Here is a 27,038-nt window from a genome sequence, read left to right as displayed (position 1 = left end):
TAAGGGCACACAGGGCTATTCTTTACACTAATCTGTCTGCTTTTATATAAGTCTGAAATTTTCCATAATACAGTTTTTAAACAGTATATACTTAGAAGATACTAAATATATACATACAGAATATCGCTACCATAACAGAACTGTATCTAAAATGTCTACCTATGTTGGAAAATATTTTTCCAGGACAAAGCCTTTCTTTAGTTTCTTTTCTTTTTTTTGAGATGGAGTCTCGCTCTTTTGCCCAGGCTGGAGTGCAGTGGCACGATCTCGGCTCACTGCAAGCTCCGCCTCCCGGATTCACGCCATTCTCCTGCCTCAGCCTCGCGAGTAGCTGGGACTACAGGCACCTGCCATCATGCCCGCCTAATTTTTTGTATTTTTAGAAAAGATGGGGTTTCACCATGTTAGCCAGAATGGTCGCAATCTCCTGACCTCGTGATCCACCTGTCTCGGCCTCTCAAAGTGCTGTGGTTCCAGGCTTGAGCCACTGTGCCTGGCCTCTTTAGTTTCTTGAAAATAATTATGACAATAGTTTCTGAGAAATAATCAATCACTCATATAAATAAAAAAATACACCAATAAGAGATTAATGCTACCCAGCCTGACCAACATGGAGAAACCCCATCTCTACTAAAAATATAAAAATTAGCAGGGTATGGTGGCGCATGCCTGTAATCCCAGCTACTCAGGAGGCTGAGGCAGGAGAATCGCTTGAATCCAGGAGGCGGAGCTTGCAGGCCTGCAGTGAGCTGAGATGGCGCCATTGCACTCCAGCCTGGGCGACAAGAGCGAAACTCTGTCTCAAAAAAAAAAAAAGAGATGAATGCTACCAACTGGACACCCACTTCATCTTTCCACTATCATATACTTTTTCCTTTCTCATGTATTCTCTTTTACTTTTATCTATCCTATGATTACTTTAGACAATATTATATTTTAGCAACTGCAGGCACATATAACATATGTCAGCTTTTGCCCACTAACTCCACAAGACAAATAAATGATGATAAGGCCAAAGATTTCCTTCTCATCCCAACTCTACCTCAAAAGAAGAAATGATCTATTCTGATTTTAATGAGGTTTCTCATTTTACAGTGCTCTCTCGTTTCCTGTAACATGTGGGGTTTTTCACAGAATATTTGCTTTTTATCACAGCAACTGCTAGAAAATTAGCTTTGCAGCTGGGCACAGTGGCTCATGCCCAGCACTTTGGGAGGCTAAAGTGGGTGCATCACTTGAGGTCAGGAGTTCAAGACTAGCCTGGCCAATATGGTGAAACCTCGTCTCTACTAAAAATACAAAAAGTAGCAGGGCGTGGTGGTACGTGCCTGTAGTCCCAGCTACTCAGGAGGCTGGGCAGGAGAACTGCTTGAACCCGGGAAGCAAAGGTTGCAGTGAGCCAAGATTGTCCCACTGCACTCGACAGAGTGAGACTCCGTCTCAAAAAAAAAAAAAAAAAAAACCCACCACCACCAAAAAGAAAATTAGCTTTGCAAAGGCATGACATCATCAAAAGGAATGTAATTTTATCTAAGGTCAAAACTGCCAACTAGTTCAAGAAGCAGTTTGTGTGGCACCTGAAAGGTGCCAAGACTGCTGGTTCCTTGAAAATTTAAGATACCCTGTGATGCCGAGAACTGCTGATTCACCTGGGGCTCCCTGACACAGTTTAGGAGCCAAGGCTTTAAATGATGCATAAATAAACACAAGGATCTCAATCCCAACTGTATGTATGTATGTATGTATGTATTTATTTATTTATTTGCTCACTGCAGGCTCTGCCTCCCGGGTTTACGCCATTCTCCTGCCTCAGCCTCCCCAGTAGCTGGGACTACAGGCGCCCACCACCTCGCCCAGCTAGTTTTTTTGTATTTTTTAGTAGAGACGGGGTTTCACCGTGTTAGCCAGGATGGTCTCGATCTCCTGACCTTGTGATCCGCCCGTCTCAGCCTCCCAAAGTGCTGGGATTATAGTCTTGAGCCACCGCGCCCGGCCTATTTTTATTTTTTTGAGATAGAGTCTTGCTCTGTCGCCCAGGCTGGAGTGCAATGGCGCGATCTTGGCTCACTGCAACCTTCGCCTCCCGGGTTCAAGCAATTCTGTCTCAGCCTCCCAAGTAGCTGGGATTACAGGCACACACCACCACGCCCAGCTAATTTTTGTATTTTTAGTAGAGATGGGGTTTCACCATATTGGTCAGGCTGGTCTCGAACTCCTGACCCTCAGGTGATCCACTTGCCTCAGTCCCCCAAAGTGCTGGGATTACAGGCATGAGCAGCTTGCCCAGCCGTGTTAGTACATTTTCAATTCACTCACCTGATTCAACTTCCAGTGGAATTCTGCAGGTCTGTATTTCTTCTCCTCAGAAGGATCCTGACGGAGGAGGAAGATCAGCCGGCACCCGTGGACGTAGAGCGAGTAGTGGTGCCGATTCATATCTGCAAAGGCAGTTTCTACGGGTAAATTGCCAACTAAAGACCCAAAGGAGAAATAAAAGCTGTTTCTTGAATGGGTTTTGAAGACACAATTTCATCTGCATAAATGAACTCTTCAGCTGAGCCAAGGCAGAGCTTAGAAACAAATACACCCAGGCTTTCCTGAGAAGCGGAGCCTGTGATCACCGTGGACCCCACTGAGCAACAGCAGCAAATATCCAAATGCCCAGGCCGTGGCTCTCGGGGACTTGACCCAGGCACACAGCACAGCACATGGCCTATGAGCACCAGGCCTGGCAGAGGGCCCTGGGAAAGGAGAGGGAGTCCACTGCCGGCATCCACCGCACTGGACACTGGGGCCTGCATTGCTTGCAGAGCTATTACCCTACCTGTTTTATCAGAACTGCAAAGAATCGTCTCCTTCTTCCTGCCAAAAGGCCCATGTCTCATCCACACGGAGATGGTGAATGGCTCTCTGGGGCTGACCGACACGATGCCATCCGGGATCCTCACTGCCTGGGTGCCATTGAACTCAAACACCTGGTCGCTGTCGTGGCCATTGTCGGTGGGGAGGCCCACAGTCCAGTTCAGGGAGCCACTTGGAGACGGCAGCAGCTCGGCAGTGCCCGCGGCGGCACCTGAAGCCACAGTGCTCGGTGAAACTCACATTGAGTAGCCAGAGGTCCCGCGCACCTCAAGCCCCCGGGCACATGCTTGTCTTACACTTAGGCAATCTGCTGGCTCCAGTTTACTGTTTTTTTTTTTTTTCTTTCTTTCAAGACAGAGTCTTGCTCCATCACCCAGGCTGGAGTACAGTGGCGCAATCTTGGTTCACTGCATCCTCCACCTCCAGGGTTCAAGTGATTCTCCTGCCTCAGCCTCCCGAGTAGCTGGGATTACAGGCACGCACCACTATGCCTGGCTAATTTTTGCATTTTCAGTAGAGCTGGAGTTTCACCATGTTGGCCAGGCTGGTCTCGAACTCCTGACCCCGGGATCTGCCCACCTCAGCCTCCCAAAGTGCTGGGATTGTACAGGCATGAGCCACCACGCTTGGACCTTTCAGTTTCTCTTCAAAAATCAGGGTTTTAAATTACAAAAATAAAAGTAACAACCATGGATTTGTATAAGGAAGGGAAAGGGCCAGGTGTGGTAGCTCACGCCTGTAATCCCAGCACTTTGGGAGGCCAAGGCAGGCGGATCACAAGGTCAGGAGATCGAGACCATCCTGGCTAACATGGTGAAACACCGTCTCTACTAAAAATACAAAAAATCAGCCGGGCGTGGTGGTGGGTGCCTATAGTCCCAGCTACTCGGGAGGCTGAGGCAGGAGAATGGCGTGAACCTGGGAGGTGGAGCTTGCAGTGAGCCGAGATAGCGCCCCTGTACTCCAGCCTGGGCAACAGAGCAAGAATCCACCTTAAAAAAAAAAAAAAAAAAAAAAAAAAAGGAAGGGAAAGGAAGCATTTCTTGTAATCTGATCCAAATTATACCATTTTAGTATAAACACCCATTCCTCCTTTGATAAATATACCCAAAAATGATGTGTTTTCTTAGAAAAATGGGAGTCCTGGCCTGGTATGGTGGCTCACACCTGTAATCCCAGCACTTTGGGAGGCCAAGGCACACAGATCGCTTGAGCCCAGGAGTTGGAGATCAGCCTGGACAACATGGTGAAACCCCATCAATACAAAAAACACAAAAATTAGCCAGGTGTGGTGGTGTATCCCTGTAGTCCCAGCTATTTGGGAGGCTGAGATGGGAGGATCACTTGAGCCCAGGAGGTTGAGGCTGCAGTGATCTGTGATTGTGCCACCACACTCCAGCCTGGGCGAGTGCGACCCTGTCTCAAAATATACATAAACAAATAAAATAAAAGTGGAGTCCTGCTATGTATGTGCATAATATGTATATATTCCTAGTAATATTCTTCTATCATGTAATTTAAAATATATGAATAGCATTTCTTTCTTTCTTTCTTTTTGAGACAGGGTCTCCTCTGTTGCCCAGGCTGCAGTGCAGTGTTGGTTTAAATGCAGCCTCGACCTCCCGAGCTCAAGCAATCCTCCCACCTCAGCCTCCAAAGTAGCTGGCACCACAGGCACGTGCCACCATGCCCAGCTAATTTTTGTGTTTTTTGTAGAGACGGGGTTTCGCCATGTTGCCCAGGCTAGTCTCCAACTACCGGGCTCAAGCAATCCACCCGCCTCAGACTTCCAAAGTGCTGGGATTATAGGTGTGAGCCACCACGTCTGGCATGAATAGCATTTCATTGTACAGATACAGCATCACTTACTGACCAGCCTCCCAGGTGGGCACTGAGGCTGTCCCTAACCTTTTCCTATTAAACCTCACCTGCATGCACAGCTTTGTGTGTCTCCATGATTATTCCCTTAAAATAAATTCCTAGAAATGAAATTACTAAGTCAAAGAACACAAAAAATGTTTTCCAACTGTTCTTACGTATTGCCACATTCAAATTAAAAAAAATTTTTTTTTTGTCCACAGGAAAAGATTTTGCAAGCTCCTTCTTGACTAAGCTATTACTCGGAGCAGCAGGCCTTGGCTGGACCAGCCTGGTCTTTTAGAGAGTAACAGAAGACCTTGGTCCAAATCTTAGCTCCTGAGGCTAGGCGTGGTGGCTTGCGCCTATAATCCCAGAACTTTGGGAGGCTGAGGAGGGTAGATCGACTGAGGTCAAGAGTTCAAGACCAGCCTGGCCATCATGGTAAAACTCTGTCCCTACAAAAATTAGCCAGGCATGATGGCAGATGCCTGTAATTCCAGCTACTTGGGAGGCTGAGGTGGGAGAATCACTTTAACACGGGAAGTGGAGGTTGCAGTGAGCCAAGATAGCACCATTGCATTCTAGCCTGGGCGACAGCGAGACTCTGTCTAAAAAAAAAAAAAAAAAAAAAAAACCACACATACACACTAAAACCTCAGCTCCTGAATATGTGGCCTTGAGCAAGCTACTTAACCTGCTTTAGTCTCAATTGTTTAATTCCTCTATAACAAGGTCAATAACCGCCTGCCCTGTAGGCGTGCTGGAAAGACCACGCTAAAACACACATAGAAGTACCTGGCGCAGGGCCAGGCGCGGTGGCTCACGCTTGTAATCCCAGCACTTTGGGAGGCCGAGGTGGGCGGATCATGAGGTCAGGAGTTGGAGACCAGCCTGGCCAACATGGTAAAACCCCGTCTCTACTAAAAATGCAAAAAGTAGCCAGGCATGATGGTGGTTGCCTGTAATCCCAGCTACTTGGGAGGCTGACGCGGGAGAATCACTTGAACCCGGGAGGCAGAGGTTGCAGTGAGCCAAGACTGCACTATTGCACTCCAGCCTGGGTGACGGAGGGAGACTCTGTCTCAAATAAAAAAGAAAAAAAGAAAAAAAGAAAAAAAAAGTGCCGGGTATATAATAAGCATTCAAATTCTTTCTATTCTTCCTAACTTTATTCTGCTGAAAAAAAAACTCACTTAATACCATGAAATGAGAAACAGAATAAATTTTATACACTATACTTACATGCATGGTTTAAAACAGAAAATGTGCCAGACCTCCTGACTTACATATATTGAGGTGACAATTACGAATAGTTGGATTCGGAGTTGCCACACCCCAGTATACTCATCATCGGGCTGCGGCAGCATGATGTCTCATTTTCTCCTTTGGTTTATTTACCATATGATAATTTTTTTTTTTTTTTCCTAAGATAAAGTCTAGCTTTGTCACCTAGGCTGGAGAATAGTGGCACCCTCCTGGCTCACTGCAACCTCCCGGGTTCAAGTGATTCTCCTGCCTCAGCCTCCCGAGTTGCTGGGATTACAGGCACCCGGCACCACGCCTGGCTAAGTTTTGTGTTTTTAGTAGAGACGGGGTTTCGTCATGTTGATCAGGCTGGTCTTGAACTCCTAACCTCAAGTGATCCGGATAATTTTCAATTATGTAAGAAAACCAGTAACCTAAATCTCATGGTTGTTATCAGGCTAGTGAAAAGATTGATCAGTTTAAGAAAATCCTCCCTGAAAAGCTGTTTCCAAGTAGCTCTTAAAACACAAAAGACCCTTCCAGTTTATGAAAACGGTGCTTCATTTAGTGGGATTTATCACCAGCCAACTACATGCTCTTCCCTCAGCATCTTCCATGACAGCCATCCATACCTCACTTCTTCATTTAGATAAGCCAGAAAAATATCCACAGCCGACAGTAAAGAGAGAGACCTAGCCTTCCGGTGGGTCTCCAAGTAATTCTGTCTCTCAATTTCTCCACACAATATTGTGATACAGAAAGTCTATGAAGATTCTAAGCTAGATGTGGCTATCTTTAGTTTTGATTTTCTAGTTCATGTTTGTCAAAAACTATTGTATTACTTATATTTTTCCTTCCGTTCTTTTTGAGACAGGTTCTCACTCTGTCTTCCAGGCTGGAATGCAGTAGTGTGATCTTGGCTCACTGCAACGTCCACCTCCTGGGCTCAAGCGATCCTCCTCCCTCAGCCTCCCAAGTAGTTGGGACTACAGGCGTGCACCACCACGCCTGGCTAGTTTTTGTATTTTTTTTGCAGAGACAGGGTTTCGCCATATTGCCCAGGCTGGTCTCGAACTCCTGAGCTCAAGCAATCTATCCGCCTCAGCCTCCTGAAGTGCTAAGATTATAGGCATGAGCCCCTGCACCCTGGCCTTTTTCTTCAGTTTGTAAGTAAACATCTCATTTCATGTAAAACTCACTCCATGTACTCCTATAGAAGCCCTTTTTGGGTGATTGTCAATGTATGTTGGAGAAATACTTCCTTCAAATCGGTGGTTCTTTTTTTAAAACAGAGTCTCCCTCTATTGTCCCAGCTGGAGTGCAATGGTGCCATCACAGCTCACTGTAGCCTCAACCTCCTGGGTTCAGGTGATCCTCCCACCCCAGCCTGCCGAGTAGCTGGAACTGCAGGTGCATGCCAACATCCCCAGTTAATTTTTCAATTTTTTTGTAGAGATGGGGTCTCGCTGTATTGCCCAGGCTGGTCTCAAACTCCTGGGCTCAAGTGACCTTCCCACCTCGGCCTCCTAAAGTGCTGGAATTACAGGCATAAGCCACCATACCTGGCCGCCAGTGGTTCTTAAAATGCACATATACACAACATATTCAATAGATGTTTGAACACATTCAAAGCCCATCCAGTATTAAAACTAGCCAGCAAGGCAGCAAAGCTCATTTCAGAAATGCAGATTCTCTATCACAGTTTATAATTAGGAACACAACACACATAAGTATTTCCAGTTGTAAAGGTCCCTCCCACCTTCACCGAAGCCAGCCGGATGCAGGAACGCCTGGTCTCCTTACCACAGAGCCGGTGGAGGGACTTCTCCGAGTAGGTATCTCGGTCGCAGCCTTTCCCTATGTGGCTGGTTTCTAGCTCCACTGTGGCCTGTACTGAGGCAACTGGCTCGTCACATGTCTCCAGGTGGATATTTGGAAAGACGGCCAATGCGCCCGTGCCCGGCTCATACTCAATCCTATTGTTCCATCCTGTGTTGGTCCACAGATCAGCAGGGGAGGAGAGAAGGAAAACACACGCTTTAGGTTGCTGCGGCGTATCAGTTTTAAGAACAGATGTGGCCGGGCGCGGCGGCTCACGCCTGTAATCCCAGCACTTAGGGAGGCTGAGGTGGGCGGATCACAAGGTCAGGAGATCGAGACCATCCTGGCTAACACGGTGAAACCCCGTCTCTACTGAAAATACAAAAAATCGGGCCGGGCGCGGTGGCTCAAGCCTGTAATCCCAGCACTTTGGGAGGCCGAGACGGGCGGATCACGAGGTCAGGAGATCGAGACCATCCTGGCTAACACGGTGAAACCCCGTCTCTACTAAAAATACAAAAACTAGCTGGGCGAGGTGGCGCCTGTAGTCTCAGCTACTCAGGAGGCTGAGGCAGGAGAATGGCGTAAACCCGGGAGGCGGAGCTTGCAGTGAGCTGAGATCCGGCCACTGCACTCCAGTCCGGGCGACAGAGCAAGACTCCGCCTCAAAAAAAAAAAAAAAAAAACAACGGAAAATACAAAAAATCAGCCGGGCGGGGTGGCGGGCGCCTGTGGTCCCAGCTACCTGGGAGGCTGAGGCAGGAGAATGGCGTGAACCCGGGAGGCGGAGCTTTCAGTGAGCTGAGATCGCGCCACTGCATTCCAGCCTGGTGACAGAGCAAGACTCCGTCTCAAAAAAAAAAAAGAACAGATGTCAGCACAGGGGACAGAATGAGGCTCGCCTTGCCACCCATATCAGTTTTAAGAACAGATGTGAGCACCGGGGAGAGAATGAGGCTCACCTTGCCACCCAGGGGCACAGGTGGGCTTAACGCTGATCTTCACCAAAACATCTTCTGTGGCTCTTTTCTTCCCACAGTCATAGGCAGTGACGGTCAGCTTATACTGATGTTCTTTCCCATAGTTTAACTTCTCTGTGTTTTTTATATAACCTTTCAGGGGGCAAAAACAACAGTGAGAAGCAAAACCCACGCTGGTTTTACTTTTGTTGTCCTAGGCGGAAAGATAAAATGCATACACTTTAAGCCCTGTAAGTACTCAGCCAAAAATAAACATATGCTTGTGATGGTTAACCCACAACCTGTCCTCCCTGAGCCCGAACACACACTAAATCCACCCTGAAGAGTTTCAACAGAAGAGACGGAGCTACACAACTCAGTCTCCACTTAACTCTCCCAGTGTTATGTTGGGCTTTCCATTAAGATTTAACTGTTTACATACATTAAGAGAATTAAAAAGACAAAATAATTCAAGTACCTCAGGTATTAAATACAAGATCACTGATCAAACATTTCCTTTATTAAAAGAAAGAGATTTCCTACCCCCACACACTGCACAGAAGCCTGCTTTGTGAACGTGAGTACAGATCTCTGGAACGTGTTTGCAATGTCCATAATTCCATCAAATATTCTGGACTGTGCATTAATTAACAATGCAAACGTCGTATTATTTTTTATTTTTGGAGCAGGGCCTCACTCTGTTGCCCAGGCTGGAGTGCAGTGGCCTAGTCTCGGCTCACTGCAACCTCTACCTCCCGGGTTCAAGTGATTCTCCCACCTCAGCCTCCCAAGTAGCTGGGACTACAGGTGTGTGCCTGCAGTCCCAGCTACTAGGAGGATCCCTTGAGCCCAGGAGGTCAAGGTTACAGCGAGCAATGATTGCACCACTACATTCCAGCCTGGGCGACAGAGCAAGACCTTCTTTCAAAAAAGAAAAAGAAAAAAGATGTGGCAGGACATTCTAACTTAATGGAGAACATGGCCAGGCATGGTGGCTCACGCACGTAATCCCAGCACTTTGGAAGGCCAAGGTGGGCGGATCACCTGAGGTCAGGACTTCAAGACCAGCCTGGCCAACATGGTGAAACCCCGTCTCTACTAAAAATACAAAAAAAAAAAAAAAGTTAGCTGGGTGTGGTGGCGGGCACCTGTAATCCCAGCTACTTGAGAGGCTAAGGCAGCAGAATCACTTGAACCCGGGAGGCAGCGGTTGTAGTGAGCTAAGATTGTGCCACTGTACTCCAGCCTGGGGAACACAGTGAGACTATGTCTCAAAAAAAACCACAAAAACAAAACCAAAAAACTTAATGAAGAACAGAAAATTAGACAAACTAAATGTAAAGGTCAGTCTCATACAGATGCATGTGGATTGAAAGTTAAGAAGATTAAAAAAATAAAGCCATGTTAGGTGGGAGGATTTTTATTTGATTTTGGTGGGAAAGCAAAAAAAACAAGAGAATACAGGACTTTCAGGTTCCAGAGAAGAAGCTGTCAGGGGACAAAGTAGGAACTTAAATGTTTTTACAATTAAAAGCAAAAGCACACCAGGTTAGGTCTCCAATTTGTGAGTTTCGTGGAGTTCTGACAAAGCACAGAAGCTGGGGTATAAAGTCAGTGGGGTTGGCAGGGACCGTCTACCCAACTAAGGAAAGCGCGCTCCTCCGTTCTTACCATCTTTGTCGACAGTAAAGGGCACATCTGGAGTGATGATTTCGTAGCTGCAAATCTGGCTGAACTGAGGGGAGCAGTCGGCATCCATGGCCTCCACCCTCAAAATGCTGTCGTACTGCTTCCCCTCGATGACCGTGGCTTTGTAGGACTTCTCCTTGAACACGGGCGCATACTCATTCACGTCGTTCACCTGAATGTGGACAGTTGCTCTGGATGAAGGGAGGGAGAAAAATACGGTTTTTTTGCTTGTTTTCGGTGTCAGTGTATGTGTGTGTGTGTGTGTGTGTTTACCCAAAAGATACCAATTCTGCCTTACTTTAAAATTTCCTGTTTCTGATACCTTGTTTCATGAATTTCATATGATGAAGTCAAAAATTAAACCAAGTTATTCACTGCTTTTCATTCAGTGTGGAGATAACAGAAAGTTAAAAGAGGGATTTGGGTCAATTCTTCCATATCCTAAGAATAAAGCAAAAAAGCAATCATCTAAAATAAAAGAGTCTTGGGTGTTTTTTTTGACAACATGGGACAGGACAGGCAGAAGGGAGATAAACAATACCAGACGTCTGTTTCCTCTCCAATTTTAAAGTTGAAACATATTTTGTCACAAAATCCAGAAAAAAAAATAGAGCCAAGGGAAGAAGGGGTATGAAACAGAGAAAGCATAAAATGGTTTGATTCTGAGAGTTCAAACGAATTCTGTCCTACTTCTAGGGAACAGGCTAGAGACCATGGCATCACCAGGTCCTGATTCAACAAATGGAAGAGCTCAGGAGGGGCAGGCCATTGCCACCTGCCAATACCCCAGCTCAGTTACCAAGAAAATTAGGGTGCCATCAGACCTGGCTACAAATAAAGAAAACTGTAGGTTTCAAGGGCTAATGGTCAGGGCATGCTTCTGAATCAGACAAGGACTTTGGTCAAAATATGACCTTTTCAAGGGAAACAATAACATCACGCTGTGGAAAAAGAGGAGTGACTCACTGGGACACTGCACCCGCTGCTCACTGTGAGCCTCCTCATCCCAGTGCCGGCGGTCTGACCCTCACAATGGGTTCTGTGACACCATCTCACCCACATACCCTTCTTTAGTAGATGTGCTAAGGAGACACTGAGACTCAAGGCCAGGCATGGTGGCTCACACCTGTCCCAGCACTTTGGGAGGCCGAGGCAGGAGGGTCACCAGAGGTCAGAGCTCAAGACCATCCTGGCCAACATGGTGAAACCCTGTCTGTACCAAAAATACAAAAATTAGCCGGGTGTGGTGGCATGTGCCTGTAATCCCAGCTACTTGAGAGGCTGAGGCATGACAATCGCTTGAACCCTGGAGGTGGAGGTTGCAGTGAGCCGAGGCTGTGCCACTGCACTCCGCCCTGGGTGAGAGAGCAAGACTCTGGCTCAAAAAAAAAAAAAAAAAAAAGTAAACAAAACAAAAGAAATAGAAACAGACTCAACAAAATTAAATATGCACAATGCCAAAGGGCTAGCAAGTGGTGGAGAAAAGACTAGATCTTACAATCTAATTGTAGATGCTTGACTTGAGAACACCAGCGGTCCCCAATCTTTTTGGCACCAAGGACTAGTTTCATGGAAGGCAATTTCTCCACAGATGGGGGTGGGAGGATGGTTTGGGGATGAAAGTGCCCCACCTCAGATCATCAGGCAGTCGATTCTCATAAGCAGCATGCAACCTAGATCCCTCACACGCACAGTTCACAATAGGGTTCGCGCTCCTATGAGAACCTGATGCCGCCGCTGATCTGACGCTGCTGGTCTGACGGGAGGTGGAGCTCGGGCAGTAATGCTCACTCGCTCACATGCTGTTGACCTCCTGCTGTGTGGGCCAGTTCCTAACCAGCCACGGACCAGTACTGGCCCACGTCCGGGGGTATGGCGACCCCTGTTCTATGTTGTCTTGTCCAAAGCCCTGTTACACCTGCAGTTCCTAACTGGCAGAGGTGCAGCAACACACTCGGGATTGTGGCAGCAAGTCAGCCTACTTTCTACCAGCAGTGACTAATTTTTTTTTTTTGAGACGGAGTTTCACTCTTTTCGCCCAGGCTGGAGTGCAATGGCGTGATCTCGGCTCACTGCAACCTCCACCTCCCAGGTTCAAGTGATTCTCCTGCCTCAGTCTCCAGAGAAGCATGGACTACAGTCATGTGCCACCACGCCCAGTTAATTTTGTATTTTTAGTAGTGACAGGGTTTCTCCATGTTGGCCAGGCTGGTCATGAACTCCTGACCTCGGGTGAAAATCACCTCAGGTGATCTGCCTGCCTCGGCCTCCCAAAGTGCGGGGATTACAGGCGTGAGCCACTGTGCCTGGCCAATTTTTTTTGTTGTTGTTTTTTAGGGACAGGGTCTCACTCTGACACTCAGGCTGGAGTACAGTGGCATAATCATGGCTCACTGCATCCTCAACCTCCTGGGCTCAAGCAGTCCTCCTGCCTTAGCCTCCCAAGTAGCTGAGCCCACAGGCATGTGACACCATACCTGGCTAACTGTTTATGTTTTGTAGAGATGGCATCTTCTACATTGTCTAGGCTGGTCTCAAACTCCTGGTCTCAAGTGATCCTCCCACCTCAGCCTCCCGAAGTGCTGGGATTATAGGTGTGAGCCACTGCGCCTGGCCAACAATGATTAAGTTTATGCCCTTAGGAATTACAGCAAAAGATAAATATGACAACAAAATAAACTTCCTAAGGGAGACGCAGATTTTTTGAATTTTTAACGTAGGGCCTTTATTTCTTTAATAGAGTATTTGGTGTGATAAAATTATTCATTCGTTCATTAAAAACCTAGGACAGGTGCGGTGGCTCACGCCTGTAATCCCAGCACTTTGGGAGGCCGAGGCAGGTGGATAATGAGGTCAGGAGTTTGAGACCAGCCTGGCCAACATGGTGAAACCCTTCTCTACTAAAAATGCAAAAATTAGCCAGGCGTGGTGGCGGGCACCTGTAATCCCAGGCTGAGGCAGGAAAATCGCTTGAAACCAGAAGGCAGAGGTTGCAATGAGACGAGGAGTTCAAAACCAGTCTGACCAACATGGAGAAACCCCGTCTCTCCTAAAAATACAAAATTAGCTGGGTGTGATGGCACATGCCTGTAATCCCAGCTACGCAGGAGGCTGAGGCAGGAGAATCGCTTGAAGTTGGGAGGCGGAGGTTGCGGCGAGCCAAGATCATGCCACTGCACTCCAGCCTAGGCAACAGGAGCGAAACTCCATCTCAAAAAACAAACAAACAAAAAAAACCTCAAAAACCTAATATGCCTAATGTGAGCGAGGCTCTTGCTAGGAGCTGTATACAAGGGTAGAGACATGATTCCTGCCCTCCAAGAGTTTACAATCTAATTGTGGATACTTGAGAACTCTCTTCTGCCTACTTGAAAAACACAGTCTTGGGGAGCGGGCAATAGTCACTACTATTTTCGTTCTGCACACACACATGTACTCAGTGGGTTACTTTCACTCTTTGTCCAGCTTGCTTACTTATGAGACTTCTTCACATTGGTGCCATCAGGTCCCTTCCCACAATCATAGGCCTGGATGGTGAATGAGTAGTCTTTCTGCAGCTCACAGTCCAGTTTCTCTTTGGAGCGAATGACCCCCTCACCAGTGGATTTATCCACTACCACTGCATCAAAGGGGACATTCTGCCCGTGAATTTTAAATCCACAAATCTCACCTAGGGAGTCAAAGCAGAACAGGTTAGAATTCCTACCACGCAGATCCTCTGCACCTTGCCCTCCTCCCCCCACTCTCCACCCCCAAAGAAAATAAATGACAACAATTTGGCAGCCAGGGGTTTGGAGGGTCCGTGGACAAAGCGGGGCACTGTGCTTTAAACATGGGGAAGTTCTGGGGCTTTAGTAAGATGAAGCAGATTCTGGCTTTCCAAGCAACTTGTTTACTTTGCATCCATTCATGCAGGAATACAAAAGAGAGAGAAGAAAGTATAGACAGGCATTCCACAGGAGCACTTAGATAGCTCGAGGGTAAAAGGAGTCTCATTAGCACACAGCCAGGCCTGAGAACACCACCGCTGCCCCAGCTCCTGGGAGGGCTGGCAGCCAGTTTGATTTGGACCAGAGAGAAGCTAAAACGCAGTTATGTGTTGAGAGAGGAGGAAGTGTGAGATATAGGATCAGCACCATAATTACAGAAATTCTGTCAAAAAAAAAAAATCAAAGGAAACAAGTCTTCCTGTGCAATGAGCCTGGCTAAAATTAGGGAATCAAAACAAACTACTCAATGAGAAAGGTAGAAATACCAACTCGTCAGGCATCCATTTCAACAGCTATTTTATCATCCACGATTCAGACACAGTTTCTATTATGGGAGGGACTGGCTAGACTTGCCTTTGTTTCGGACTTTATCCTATCAAACCTGAAAAAGACACCAGCCTGGGAACTTCTCTACATCTAAATTGGCTCACAAGCTTAATTAGGAGTTAAAAATCTATGTTTCCATTCTTGTCCATGGGAGAACAGTATAAATGTTTTGATGTCTATGTAAAACTCCACAAAACTTATTTCACATGAAAATAAGACTGCACTTCTTCCACAATTCCAACTAATAGAAAATTGTTACAAAGCAAATCTCTGAAGTTCGATTAAACAAAAAGGTACAGTATTATCCATACAGTTCAAATGGATGTCTGATTTCTAGATATTTCTAACCGAGGGTCTGGTTACATACAATTTCCATCAATATACTTTAAAATAGAAACAAAGTAGGAGAATAAATAAGGATAAAAGAGCATGACAGTTTCTTCTGTTTAAGGGCTGATTCCCAATTTTATAAACAAAGTTAGTGGGTTAATATTCATAAGAGGGGAAGAAAGAACCCTTTATCACCTTCTTTGGTGACTGTCACCTCAAAACTCTCTAAAGGGAGAAAAGATAAACCCATGTCAGTAATACAGGAAAGAATGAAGACCGAATAATAAGGAAAAAAGTCAAAGGTGCACAAATTACACAGAAAAGCTTGACACATTATTCAACAATACGCTCATTGACTGGCTTCTAGGATTGCTACAGCGAAACCTAATCTTTAGGAACAAAATGTCACTTTGAATCCAACTTACCATGAACTACTGCATAATTCTGAAGTTATTAATTTAGGGATGAAATACTCCTAAATGAAGCGTCCTAACACCCTCAGGTGTCATTAGGATTTTTCTTTTAATGAACACTCTAGTGACAAACCATGAAAAAGTACATCTATTTGTTATTTTGCAGTTTTCAGATGTTCATTTCCAACCTAAATTCTCTCAGCTAGATTCGGTAACATTCAACTCACCAGTAGATTTAATGAAACAAAAATTTGAGCAAAAGGTTTTGTTTTTGTTTTTTGTTTTTTTGAGGTGGAGTCTTGCTCAGTCACCCAGGCTGGAGTGCAGTGGCACAATCTCGGATCACTGCAAGCTCCGCCTCCCGGGTTCACGCCATTCTCCTGCCTCAGCCTCCTGAGTAGCTGGGACTACAGGTGCCCGCCACCACGCCCGGCTAAATTTTTTTGTATTTTTAGTAGAGACGGGGTTTCACCGTATTAGCCAGGATGGTCTCGATCTCCTGACCTCGTGATCCACCCGCCTCAGCCTCACAAAGTGCTGGGATTACAGGCGTGAGCCACTGTGCCCGGCCGGAGCAAAAGGTTTTAACTCTGTGTTCTTGAACTGAAAAAAATAATAATGTTTTCCTAATCCAAAGTACCCAACCAAGGCAACAAACATAAACCCCTCCGCTAATGGAACATCTGCTTAAATGTGAATAGAAACCAGATTGGAAACTAGCGACAGGGATGCTACAATGGTCACTGTTTTTATTACGTGAAAGCTCTGTTCTACCAGGTCAATATACATGCTGCTTATACACCCTTTACTACGGAGGAGTGGAAATGCGAACAGGTCAGGAATTCTGCTGCCCCTCAACACAGTGGGCCCTCACAGGTGGCACCTGCTCTCCCCCAAGGTAACATGGCCTGAATTCCCTTGCTTTGATAATAGTTCTACCATTTATTTCCCCTGCAGTGTTGTTTCATTTTGCTTGGTTTTAAGGTTTTAAAAATGGTATCACGTGGCATGTAGTTTTTCTGACTTGCTTTTTCATTTCTTTCTTTTTTTTGAGAGAGAGAGTCTCGCTCTGTTGCCCAGGCTGGAGTACAGTGGTGGCATCTCAGCTCACTGCAACCTCAGATCCCTGAGTTCAAGTGATTCTCACGCCTCAGCCTCCCAAGCAGCTGGGATTACAGGCGCCTGCCACCAAGCCCGGCTAATTTTTGTATTTTTAGTAGAGATGGGATTTCACCGTACTGGCCAGACTGGTCTTGAACTCCTGACCTCAAGTGATCCACCCGCCTTGGCCTCCCAAAGTGCTAGGATTATAGGCGTGAGCCACTGTGCCTGGCCGTGACTTGCTTTTTCATGCAACTTAGTGTATCTAAGATTCATTCACCCCTGCTGGTATAGGTAGTTACCTAGTTTATTCATTTTCACTACTACATAACAGTGAGAATCCACGTGTCAAAACATGTAACGTGCTTAAAACATTGCGTGGCAGAAAGAGAGCACTTAACAAATGTTTGCTATTATTACAATCATTTTCCATTGTGTGAAAATGCCATCAGTTGTTTTTGCTGTTTAAAAACAATGGTGTCATGATTATTTCTGTCCCTGTTTGCTGCCCCACGTGTACAAGAGCCTCTGTACACCTGCACTTCACATCAAACAATGTGAAGAATCCAGTTCCTCAGTTACACTGGCTGGTTCTCAAGGGTCCAGTGGCCACATGTGGCTGGTGGCTGCTGCAAGGAGACAGTGGACGCAGAGCACTCCCCTTGGCACGGCAGGTCCCGCTGGACAGAGCTGTTTTGAATTAGGGCTCTGTAAACTGTCATTTCCAGAAAGTCCAACCTGTTCCTGATTTTGAACAGCTCACAGGCTAAAAACAATGTTTACCTTTTAACACAGAACTTTGTAGCATGAGAAAATTACATGAATTTCAAATACAGCTTCTTTTCTTTTTTTCTTTTTTGTTTGGAGACGGAGTCTTGCTCTGTCGCCCAGGCTGGAGTGCAGTGGCACGATCTCGGCTCACTGCAAGCTCCACCTCCAGTGTTCATGCCATTCTCTCATCTCAGCGTCCCGAGTAGCTGGGATTACAGGTGCCCGCCACCACGTCCGGCTAATTTTTTTGTTTTTGTATTTTCAGTAGAGACAGGGTTTCACCGTGTTAGCCAGGATGGTCTTGATCTCCTGACCTCGTGATCCGCCCACCTCTGCCTCCCAAAGTGCTGAGATTACAGGCGTGAGCCACCAGCCCGGCCTCAAATACAGTTTCTATAAATATATTTTACTGGAACACAAACATGCTCATTTATTTAATGTATGGTCTCTGCTTTCACACTGCAAGGGCGGAGGTTGTTGCAGAGTTACATCATTGCGAAAGAGATCCGAGGGGCCCCAAAGCTTAAAATAGTCCTATCTAACTCTTCACAGAAAAGATTTGCTCGTCTCTGCTCTACAGAGACACCCATGAGTAACCTGCCCGGTACCAAACGTGTCCAAATGTTTTCCAGGATGTGCTAATTCACAATATTACATGTTTTGATGCATATGAACATTGCATAATACATTTTAAAGTAATTTAGGTTGCCCAGCTTTAATTCTGGTAAAACTTCAGTTTTTGACTTGGAGTTGACTGTTCTGCAGAGAAAATAGCGAGGCAGTTCCACATCATCTGAATTGACATTAATGACGGTGACTGTGGTGTGCTTTCCTGACACAGGTCTCTCCATAGGTAAGTGCAGATTTCCTGCTTGTTGGTTGTTTTAGACACAGGGTTTCCCTCTGTTGCCCAGGCTGGAATGCAGTGGTACAAACCTAGCTCTCAGAATACTCAATATTCTGAGTATTAACATTAGCTACTTTAATGAGTTCCACCAACGGGATATGGTACCTCAAATCCACCAGTACTTATTAAATTGCTAGTCAGGCTGGGTCCTTTACCTACAAGGACTTAAAAAAACAACTCACCAGGTTGGTAGTTCAAGGCGGCAGGTGCAGTGTGGGCTTTGCAAAACTCAGGCAGACCTGGGTCTTCTGCACCAGCCTTACAACTGAGCCCATCACTGCAGGGCCTGCGGAGCCATCTGCAGGGTCAGCCCTACGCCCACCTTAAGTGGCCATCTGTGCATTCAACCTAAAACTCTACTTTTAATAAGGAAGACAGATAGGACTGGAGCAAGGCAGGGGCGAATGAACAAGTTACAGCTACCATAGTACCTCTCATGAGATACAATGACGGTAGAACTAGGCGCTGTCCCAAGGAGACATTTAAGGGATTTTTAGGGGAATAGATAGGACCTCCACCTCCTGAATTCAAGCGATTCTCCCACCTCAGCCTCCCGAGTAGCTGGGACCACCAGTGCGTGCCACCCATTCCCAGCTTTATTTTTTTAATTATTATTACTTTTTTTTTGGTAGAGGTGGGGTTTCACCATGTTGCCCAGGCTGGTCTTGAACTCCTGAGCTCAAGCGATCCACCTGCCTCAGCCTCCCTCAGTGCTAGGATTACAGGCATGAGCCACCACGCCCGCCCCAGTTCACAGTAGTTAAATGTATGCTACGGCATCATCACTTATGAAGGTGCAGCTCCACCCCTCGCTATCCTAAACTCAGCCTCTCTCAACCTCAAACAACCTCATCCATTGCAGGGAAGGACCTCTCAGAATCGCCTCTCACATCCCAGTTCCTTTCTGCCCTGCTCCCTCCCACTCAATTCAGCTGGCTCTGCTGGGCAAATTTACCTAAAACCCTGCTTTTACCAAGCTGAAAACACCCAACCAGGTTTCCCAGACAACCTCTCTAGCTAGGATCGCCTAGGAATGGGCCAAATCCTTCCCAGGCTCTTTCCCCAAACCTTCATTCCCCTGAGATCTAAAATGGTCAAAAGGAACTTAAGATTGAGGCTGGGCACGGTGGCTCACGCCTGTAATCCCAACGCTTTGGGAGGCCGAGGCGGGTGGATCACGAGGTCAGGTGATCGAGACCATCCTGGCTAATGTGGTGAAACCCCATCTCTACTAAAAAAAAAAAAAAATTAGCTGGGCGTGGTGGTGAGCGCCTGTAGTCCCAGCTATTCGGGAAGCTGAGGCAGGAGAATGGCGTGAACCTGGGAGGCGGAACTTGCAGTGAGCCAAGATCACACCACTGCACTCCGGCCTGGGCAACTGAGCAAGACTTCATCTCACAAAAAAAAAAAAAAAAAAAAGAAAGAAATTTGAGGGGCAGGCCTCGTAGCTCACACCTGTAATCCCAGCACTTTGGGAGGCTGAGGCGGGTGGATCACCTGAGGTCAGGAATTCGAGACCAGCCTGACCAACAAGGTGAAATCCTGTCTCTACCAAAAATACAAAAATTAGCCGGGCGTGGTGGCATGTGCCTGTGGTCCCGCCTACCTGGGAGCCTAAGGTGGGAGAATCACCTGGGCCTGGGATGTTAAGGCTGTAGTGAGCCATGATCATGCCACTGCACTCCAGCCTCTGTATTCTGGGCAACAGAGCGAGACCATGTCCAAAAATAAAAGAATTTAAAAAAAAATTGTTTTAAAGGAATTTTTTTGAAAGCAAAACATAAAAATATGAAAAATGCATGAACCCAACAAAGTCTAGATTTGACTTCTGGATATCCAAAGTCATGTGCAGGGTTCTCAGCTGACAGCACTTTGCCCTCACTTTCCTCATCTGTGCCTTTGAGAAACCCCAGCTTCAGGCTGGCCCTGCTGTTCTTTGTCAAAGTCTTCTTCCTAATCTGAGGATGGCCTCTCCTACACGTCTCCCAGCTCTCAGGAGACCCTGCCCTTATATTGCAAGTGTTTCCTTCACTCCTTACGTGTAACAGCTAAGGTTCTCTGATTGTAAGCAACAGAAATCCTTTCTAGGTAACTTAGCAAAAGGAAACTGATTGGAAAACTATCGAGAACTCATGGAACTGACTATCGAGAACTCATGGAACTGTTTCCAAGTTCCAGAGAAAGGGACTTGGAAACAGGTAGAAGCCAAGGCAGCTGGAGACCAGGAAATAGGAACCACAACAGTCCCACTGCAAAACAACCTGGACAGACAGACCCAAACCGTAACTATTCTTAGCATCCACTGGCGCTCCACTCACCATTCAAACTTCGAGGAAGGGCATCTGTTCAGCCTAGCTCACACTGTCCACACACTTGGCTGGGGGAGGTGGGGTAACAGGTTGTGGATCCACTGATCTGTGCCCAATGGGAAAGGGATCAAGGGGCTGTAAAGAAGAGAAAATGGGCCGGGTGTGGTGCCCACACCTGTAATTCCAGCACTTTGGGAGGCTGAGGTGGGTGGATCATCTGAGGTCAGGAGTTCGAGACCAGCCTGGCCAATATGGTAAGACCCCGTTCCCTACTAAAAATACAAAAATTAGCTGGACACGGTGGCAGGCGCCTGTAATTCCAGCTACTCAGGAGGCTGAGGCACGAGAATCACTTGAACTGGGGAGGCACAGGTTGCAGTGAGCCAAAATCATGCCACTGTACTCCAACCTGGGCGACAGTGAGATTTCGTCTCAAAAAAAAAAAAGAAAAGAAAAAGAAAATGGACACTTGCTGAGTAGCAACTATCCACTTCTCTCTGCTCCACTTGGCCTTGGTGCCCACATTCAACGGCTGGGTGTGTGGCCTGTCCCTGATGTTTGGTGACCTCTGGTTTCCTTGCTTACCGGTCCAGGCTAATTTCTGGAACAAGCTCATTCGTGTGTCTAATCAGTAGAGTTTTTCAGGGTACCTTTTTTTTTTTTTCCTGAGACAGAGTCAACCTTGGCTCACTGCAACCTCCACCTCCTGCATTCAAGTGATTCTTGTGCCTCAGCCTCCCAAGTAGCTGGGACTACAGGCGTGCCCCACTATGCATGGCTAATTTTTGTATTTTTAGTAGAGACAGGGTTTTGCCATGTTGGCCAGGCTGGTCTCAAACTCCTGACCTCAAGTGATCCCCTCGCCTTGGCCTCCCAAAGTGCTGGGAATACAGGTGTGAACCACTGCGCCCAGCCTAGGGTACCTTAAATACACATAACAACAACCACACACAGACTTCAAGAGCTACGCTTTCGCAAGTTCCTCACGGACTACAGTAGTGGCTCTCAAATTCTAGTGTGTCAAAAATGGTCTGGGAAGCTTGTTCAAAATGTGGTTTCCAAGCTCCATCCATAGAAATTCTGACTTGGTGGTTCTAGGGACAGAGCCCAGTGATCTGTATTTTGAGCAAGCACTGCCAGATGACTCCAACGCAGACGGTCTACAGACTTGGGATGGTGGCCCATCGGGGGTTCGCAAACCTAGCTGGCTGGTATGGATTTCTCAGGCGCCACTCCTGGAGGTACAGACTAGGTGGCCGAGCATGGAGCTCAGGAACCTGCACTCTACACCAGGGCCCCAGGTGATCCGGGCATAGCACTGGAAAACCCCATGCATCCATTCAGCCTAGCAATGGAAATCAAGTGGACTCAAGCTGACTTCCAACACTGTGCTCCTCCACAGCCCACGCCACACAAGCTGACCTGGTCACCTACCCTGGGAGGCCTCTCCAGTTCCCACCTCTGCTCCCACCTTTCCCCTCCCTTCACTGCCTGTGCAAACTCCACCCACCCTTTACAGGGCTCGAGCCCTGCCTAATGAACCACTTCTGGGCTGTCTCAGTCCATTCAGTGTTGCTGCAAAGGAAGACTTGAGGCTGGGTAAGTTATAAAGAAAAAAGGTTTCTTTGGCTCATACTTCTGATGGCTGGGAAAGGTCAAGGTTGGGCATCTGCCTCTGGTGAGGGCCTCAGGCTACTTCTACTCACAGCGGGAGGCTGTGCAGAAATCACAGGGGGAGGGAGAGAGAGAGAGAGAGGGATGGGGGGGAGGAGGAGGAGCAACCACAGGCTCTTTTTAGTAACCAGCTCTTGCGAGAACTAAAAGAATGAGAATTCATCCACTACTCCCCACCCCAACACCTCACCCCATAGCCAGGGACAACATTAATCTATTCATGAAGGATTCACCCGCTGTGACCCCAACACCTCCCATTAGGCCCCACCTCCAACACTGGGATAAAGTTTCAGGTAGGGGCACTATGGCTCACGCCTGTAATCCCAACACTTTGGGAGGCTGAGGCGGGTGGATCACTTCAGGTCAGGGGTTCAAGGCCAGCCTAGGTAACATGCTGAAACCCTGTCTCTACTAAAAATACAAAAATTAGCCAGGTGTGCTGGTGCAGGCCTGTAATCCCAGCTACTCGGAAGGCTGAGGTGGGAGAATCGCTTGATTTTCTGAGGCAGAGGTTGCAGCGAGCTGAGATCCCACCGCTGCACTCCAGCCTAGGTGATGAAGTGAAGTTCCATCTTTAAAAAAAAAAAAAAAGGCCAGGCGCGGTGGCTCAAGCCTATAATCCCAGCACTTTGGGAGGCCGAGGCGGGTGGATCACGAGGTCAGGAGATCAAGACCTTCCTGGCTAACACGGTGAAACCCCGTCTCTACTAAAAATACAAAAATTAGCCGGGCGTGGTGGCAGGTGCCTGTAGTCCCAGCTACTCGGGAGGCTGAGGCAGGAGAATGGCGGGAACCCGGGAGGCGGAGCTTGCAGGGAGCCGAGATTGTGCTACTGCACTCCAGCCTGGGTGACAAAGCAAGACATTGTCTCAAAAAAAAAAAAAAAAAAAAGTCCACATCAGGTCTGGAGGGGACACACATCCAAACTACAGCACTTGCCTCCTGAGCCCACACCATCGTTGCCTCTGTCACTTGGTGCTGAACTACAAGTTTCCTAGTATCCTTTGCCAATGTTGGTTTGGCCCTCTTACCTAGATTATTAGTGGCTTCGAGAACAGGAACCAACTTTTATGCTTTTTTAAATATTCTCCAGAAGACCTAGCATAGCTACCTAGTATTTAATCATTACTGATCCCAAACTCTTCCTAGGTGGCGCCTACATCCAAAATGGGTTCATTCAAGTCAGTCACAGTTAATAGGAAGCATCTGTCCTAACATTCAGCTACTTACTTAAAATTGTTACTCAATGGATTATTGCCTTCGATTACGCTGAAGCATGTGAAATGTCATTTTGTTTTCAAATATTTTAATATTTCAACATTAAAAAACTGGGGCCAGGCGCGGTGGCTCAGCCCTGTAATCCCAGCACTTTGGCATGCAGGCAGATCACCCGAGGTTGGGAGTTCAAGACCAGCCTGATCAACATGGAGAAACCCTGTCTCTACTAAAAATAAGAAATTAGCCAGGCATAGTGGTGGGCACCTGTAATCCCAGCTACTTGGGAGGCTGAGGCAGGAGAATCGCTTGAACCTGGGAGGTGGAGGTTCCAGTGAGCCGAGATCACATCATTGCACTCTAGCCTGGGCAACAAGAGCGAGACTCCATCTCAAAAAAAAAAAAAAAAAAAAAAATTGGCCTGGTGTGGTGGCTCAAGCCTGTAATCCTAGCACTTTAGGAGGCCGAGGCAGGGAGATCTTGAGGTCAAGAGTTCGAGACCAGCCTGGCCAACATGGTGAAACCCTGTCTCTACTAAAAATACAAAAATTAGCTGAAATCACTTCAACCCCGGAGGCGGGGACTCCATTTCAAAAAAAGAAAAAAAAAAGGAGGCTGCGTGCCATTGCTCCACCTATACTCCCAGCACTCTGGGAGACTGAGGCAGATGGATCACCTGAGGTCAGTTGTTTGCGACCAGCCTGGCCAACATGGCAAAACCCTTTCTCTACTAAAAATACAATAATTAGCCAGGCATGGTGGGGGGCGCCTGTAATCCCAGCTCCCAGCTACTCGGGAGGCTGAGGCAGGAGAATCACTTGAACCTGGGAGGCGGAGGTTACAGTGAGCTGAGATCGTGCCACTGCACTCTAGTCTGGGTGACAGAGTGCGACTCTGTCTCAAAAAAAAAAAAAAGGCAATTTCATGCAGGTTGACCAACTCACTGCTGCAAACATAAGATCAGTTCAGTTACATGTGCTAAAAAAGCAAAACTGGGCAGTGAAATGCAGCAGTGAACCCACTGGCCACGCTCAGGGCACGTGAATCGCATTCATAATGAAGAATACAGACAACAGTTTCACAAGGCTCCTGGGTGGGCTCTGACTATCAGTGAAAACAAAGTTCCCAGGGCCCGGCGCGGTGGCTCAAGCCTGTAATCCCAGCACTTTGGGAGGCCGAGACGGGCAGATCACGAGGTCAGGAGATCGAGACCATCCTGGCTAACACAGTGAAACCCCGTCTCTCCTAAAAAAATACAAAAAACTAGCCGGGCGAGGTGGCGGGCGCCTGTAGTCCCAGCTACTCGGGAGGCTGAGGCAGGAGAATGGCGTAAACCCGGGAGGCGGAGCTTGCAGTGAGCTGAGATCCGGCCACTGTACTCCAGCCTGGGCGACAGAGCCAGACTCCGTCTCAAAAAAAAAAGAAATCATTAAATAAGAAAACAAAGTTCCCATTCTTGCCCTGAAATTTCTTTTGGATTCTATTTGTATCATTATGGTTCAACCAATCTCCTAAAACATCCACACTTAATCTGGGAAGGCAGGGAAGAGATTGCTAGAACACCACCACCTCCTAGAAAGAGGAGCTCTGAAGAGGAAGCAGGGAGAGGAGGCACAGCTTCTGACAAGAACAGAACACATTATCTTCAAGGCCCCAACCCTGTGGCCCACACACGAGGCTCAAGCTTGTAACTCTCCATGAAATATATAAAATTAAAAAACAATAGGCTGGGCACAGTGGCTCACACCTGTAATCCCAGCACTTTAGGGAGGCCAAGGTGGAAGATCACTTGAGGCCTGGAGTTTGAGACCAGCCTGGCCAACATGGTGAAACCCCGTCTCTACTAAAAATACAAAAAAATTAGCTGGCCTGTGGTGGTGCACGCCTGTAACCCCAGCTACTCGGGAGGCTGAGGCATGAGAATTGCTTGAACCTGGAAGGCAGAGGTTGCAGTGAGCCGAGATCACGCCACTGCACTCCAGCCTGGGTGACAGAGCCAGACTCTGTCTCCAAAATAAATAAATAAATAATAAAATGCAAAAATTGTTTTCTGACCTGTGACTACTCAGGCTTTCAGCAGATTAAGGAGAAGGAGGAGAACTAGAAACCGAATTATTTAAATTTCCTAAAACACTTGACAAATACTCTGTACCTGAATTTCACCCCAAGGAAACAATCCAGGCGAGACTGGATCTTCAGTGATGACTTATAAGGAGCTTCAGTGACTAAGCTCCCAGCATTGCATGTGCATTCATTTCAGAGCTCTGACAAGTGAACTCCTATGGCTACCCACACACACACACACACACACCCCTTGTAGTGGGATCACACGATGAACCGGAATGTTCACACAGTGAGCTGGGCCCCGAGGTGGCTCTGTCATTTACGAGCTGTGTGACCCTGGGCAGACTCATCTCCTGCCTCTACAAATATCTATGGAGTGACTGTGTCCCAGGCACTGACGGAGGTTTTGGGGATAAAGTGGGGAACAAAGTAGCTTCTCCTGCTGTCACGCAGCTGGCAGACACGCTGAGCCTGGTTCCTCACCTGGAGAACAGGGACAGTGGGCATGTCTACTGCATAAGACTGGGGAAGAGAGGCCGGGCGCAGTGGCTCACGCCTGTAATCCCAGCACTTTGGGAAGCCGAGGCGGGAAGATTGCTTGAGCTCAGGAGTTCGCCACCAGCCTGGGGAGCACGGTGAAACCCCGTCTCTACTAAAAAATACAAAAAGTTAGCCAGGCATGGTGGCGTGCACTTGTAGTCCCAGCTACTCCGGAGGCTGAGGCAGGAGAATTTCTTGAACCCAGGAGGCAGAGGTTGCAGTGAGCCGAGATCACGCCACTGCCCTCCAGCCTGGGCAACAGCGCAAGACTCCATCTCAAAAACAAACTGCTGAAAAGAATCAGAGAAAGTAACCCACACCGGGCCCTCAGAGCAACCTCTGCCACACTGCAGGCACTCAATAAACATTAGATGCCACCACCACCACCACCACCACCACCACCACCACCACCCTCCTCCTCAACATGGTGCGAAATTAAGCTCAATGTCATCACCCAAATCAATCTAAGATGAAAATAAGGCTCCAGGTCTAGCCTCTCTCTTATCCAAAAAATACTTAAGAAACTGTAAGAAAATGCAACACTATAACGACTTTTGTAGAAAGATGAGAAAATATTTCTCACAAAATGTTAAGTGAAAAAATATTTTTAAAAGATTCTATTATTAGTAATAACAGCAGCAGCAAACACTGTAGGTAGTAATTACTGTACCAGGCATGGTTTAAAGCTCTTCACATGTATGAATAAAGAAGCTAACATTCCCCCAACCAATGAGGTCTGTGACACTGTATCCTTTTAGAAATGATGAAACACAGGCAAAGAAAGGATAAGTAATTTGCCTAAGGCCACACAGCCAGTAAGGAGAAGAGCTATGATGATTCACTCACTGGTCCGTCAGCTCCAGGGTCTCTGCTCCTGACCTCCCTGCAAAGTCTCACAGGGTCCTGTTCTATGCTGGGTGGCACCATGGGGGCAGGGTTCTGTGCTGGGTGGCACCATGGGG

At 47.2% G+C, this 27,038-nt stretch overlaps 1 protein-coding gene across 1 annotated transcript in view; it reads right to left on the bottom strand.

The window, feature by feature from the left end:
• CLSTN1 (calsyntenin 1) overlaps positions 1 to 27,038 on the bottom strand; it is a 101,170-nt gene that overhangs the window by 14,041 nt on the left and 60,091 nt on the right. The window contains exons 3-8 of the mRNA XM_023215297.3: positions 13,911 to 14,106; positions 10,419 to 10,627; positions 8,751 to 8,900; positions 7,771 to 7,956; positions 2,825 to 3,073; positions 2,317 to 2,438 (exon numbers count right to left, since the gene is read on the bottom strand). Of these exons, the coding sequence (XP_023071065.1) occupies positions 2,317 to 2,438; positions 2,825 to 3,073; positions 7,771 to 7,956; positions 8,751 to 8,900; positions 10,419 to 10,627; positions 13,911 to 14,106 (1,112 nt within the window). The remainder of the gene's footprint in view (positions 1 to 2,316; positions 2,439 to 2,824; positions 3,074 to 7,770; positions 7,957 to 8,750; positions 8,901 to 10,418; positions 10,628 to 13,910; positions 14,107 to 27,038) is intronic.

This window comes from Piliocolobus tephrosceles, chromosome 1 (assembly GCF_002776525.5).
Source record: "Piliocolobus tephrosceles isolate RC106 chromosome 1, ASM277652v3, whole genome shotgun sequence".
Taxonomy (NCBI): Eukaryota; Metazoa; Chordata; class Mammalia; order Primates; family Cercopithecidae; genus Piliocolobus; species Piliocolobus tephrosceles.
The sequence above is the reverse complement of the archived record's forward strand: the minus strand, read 5'-3'. Positions and strand labels throughout refer to the sequence as shown.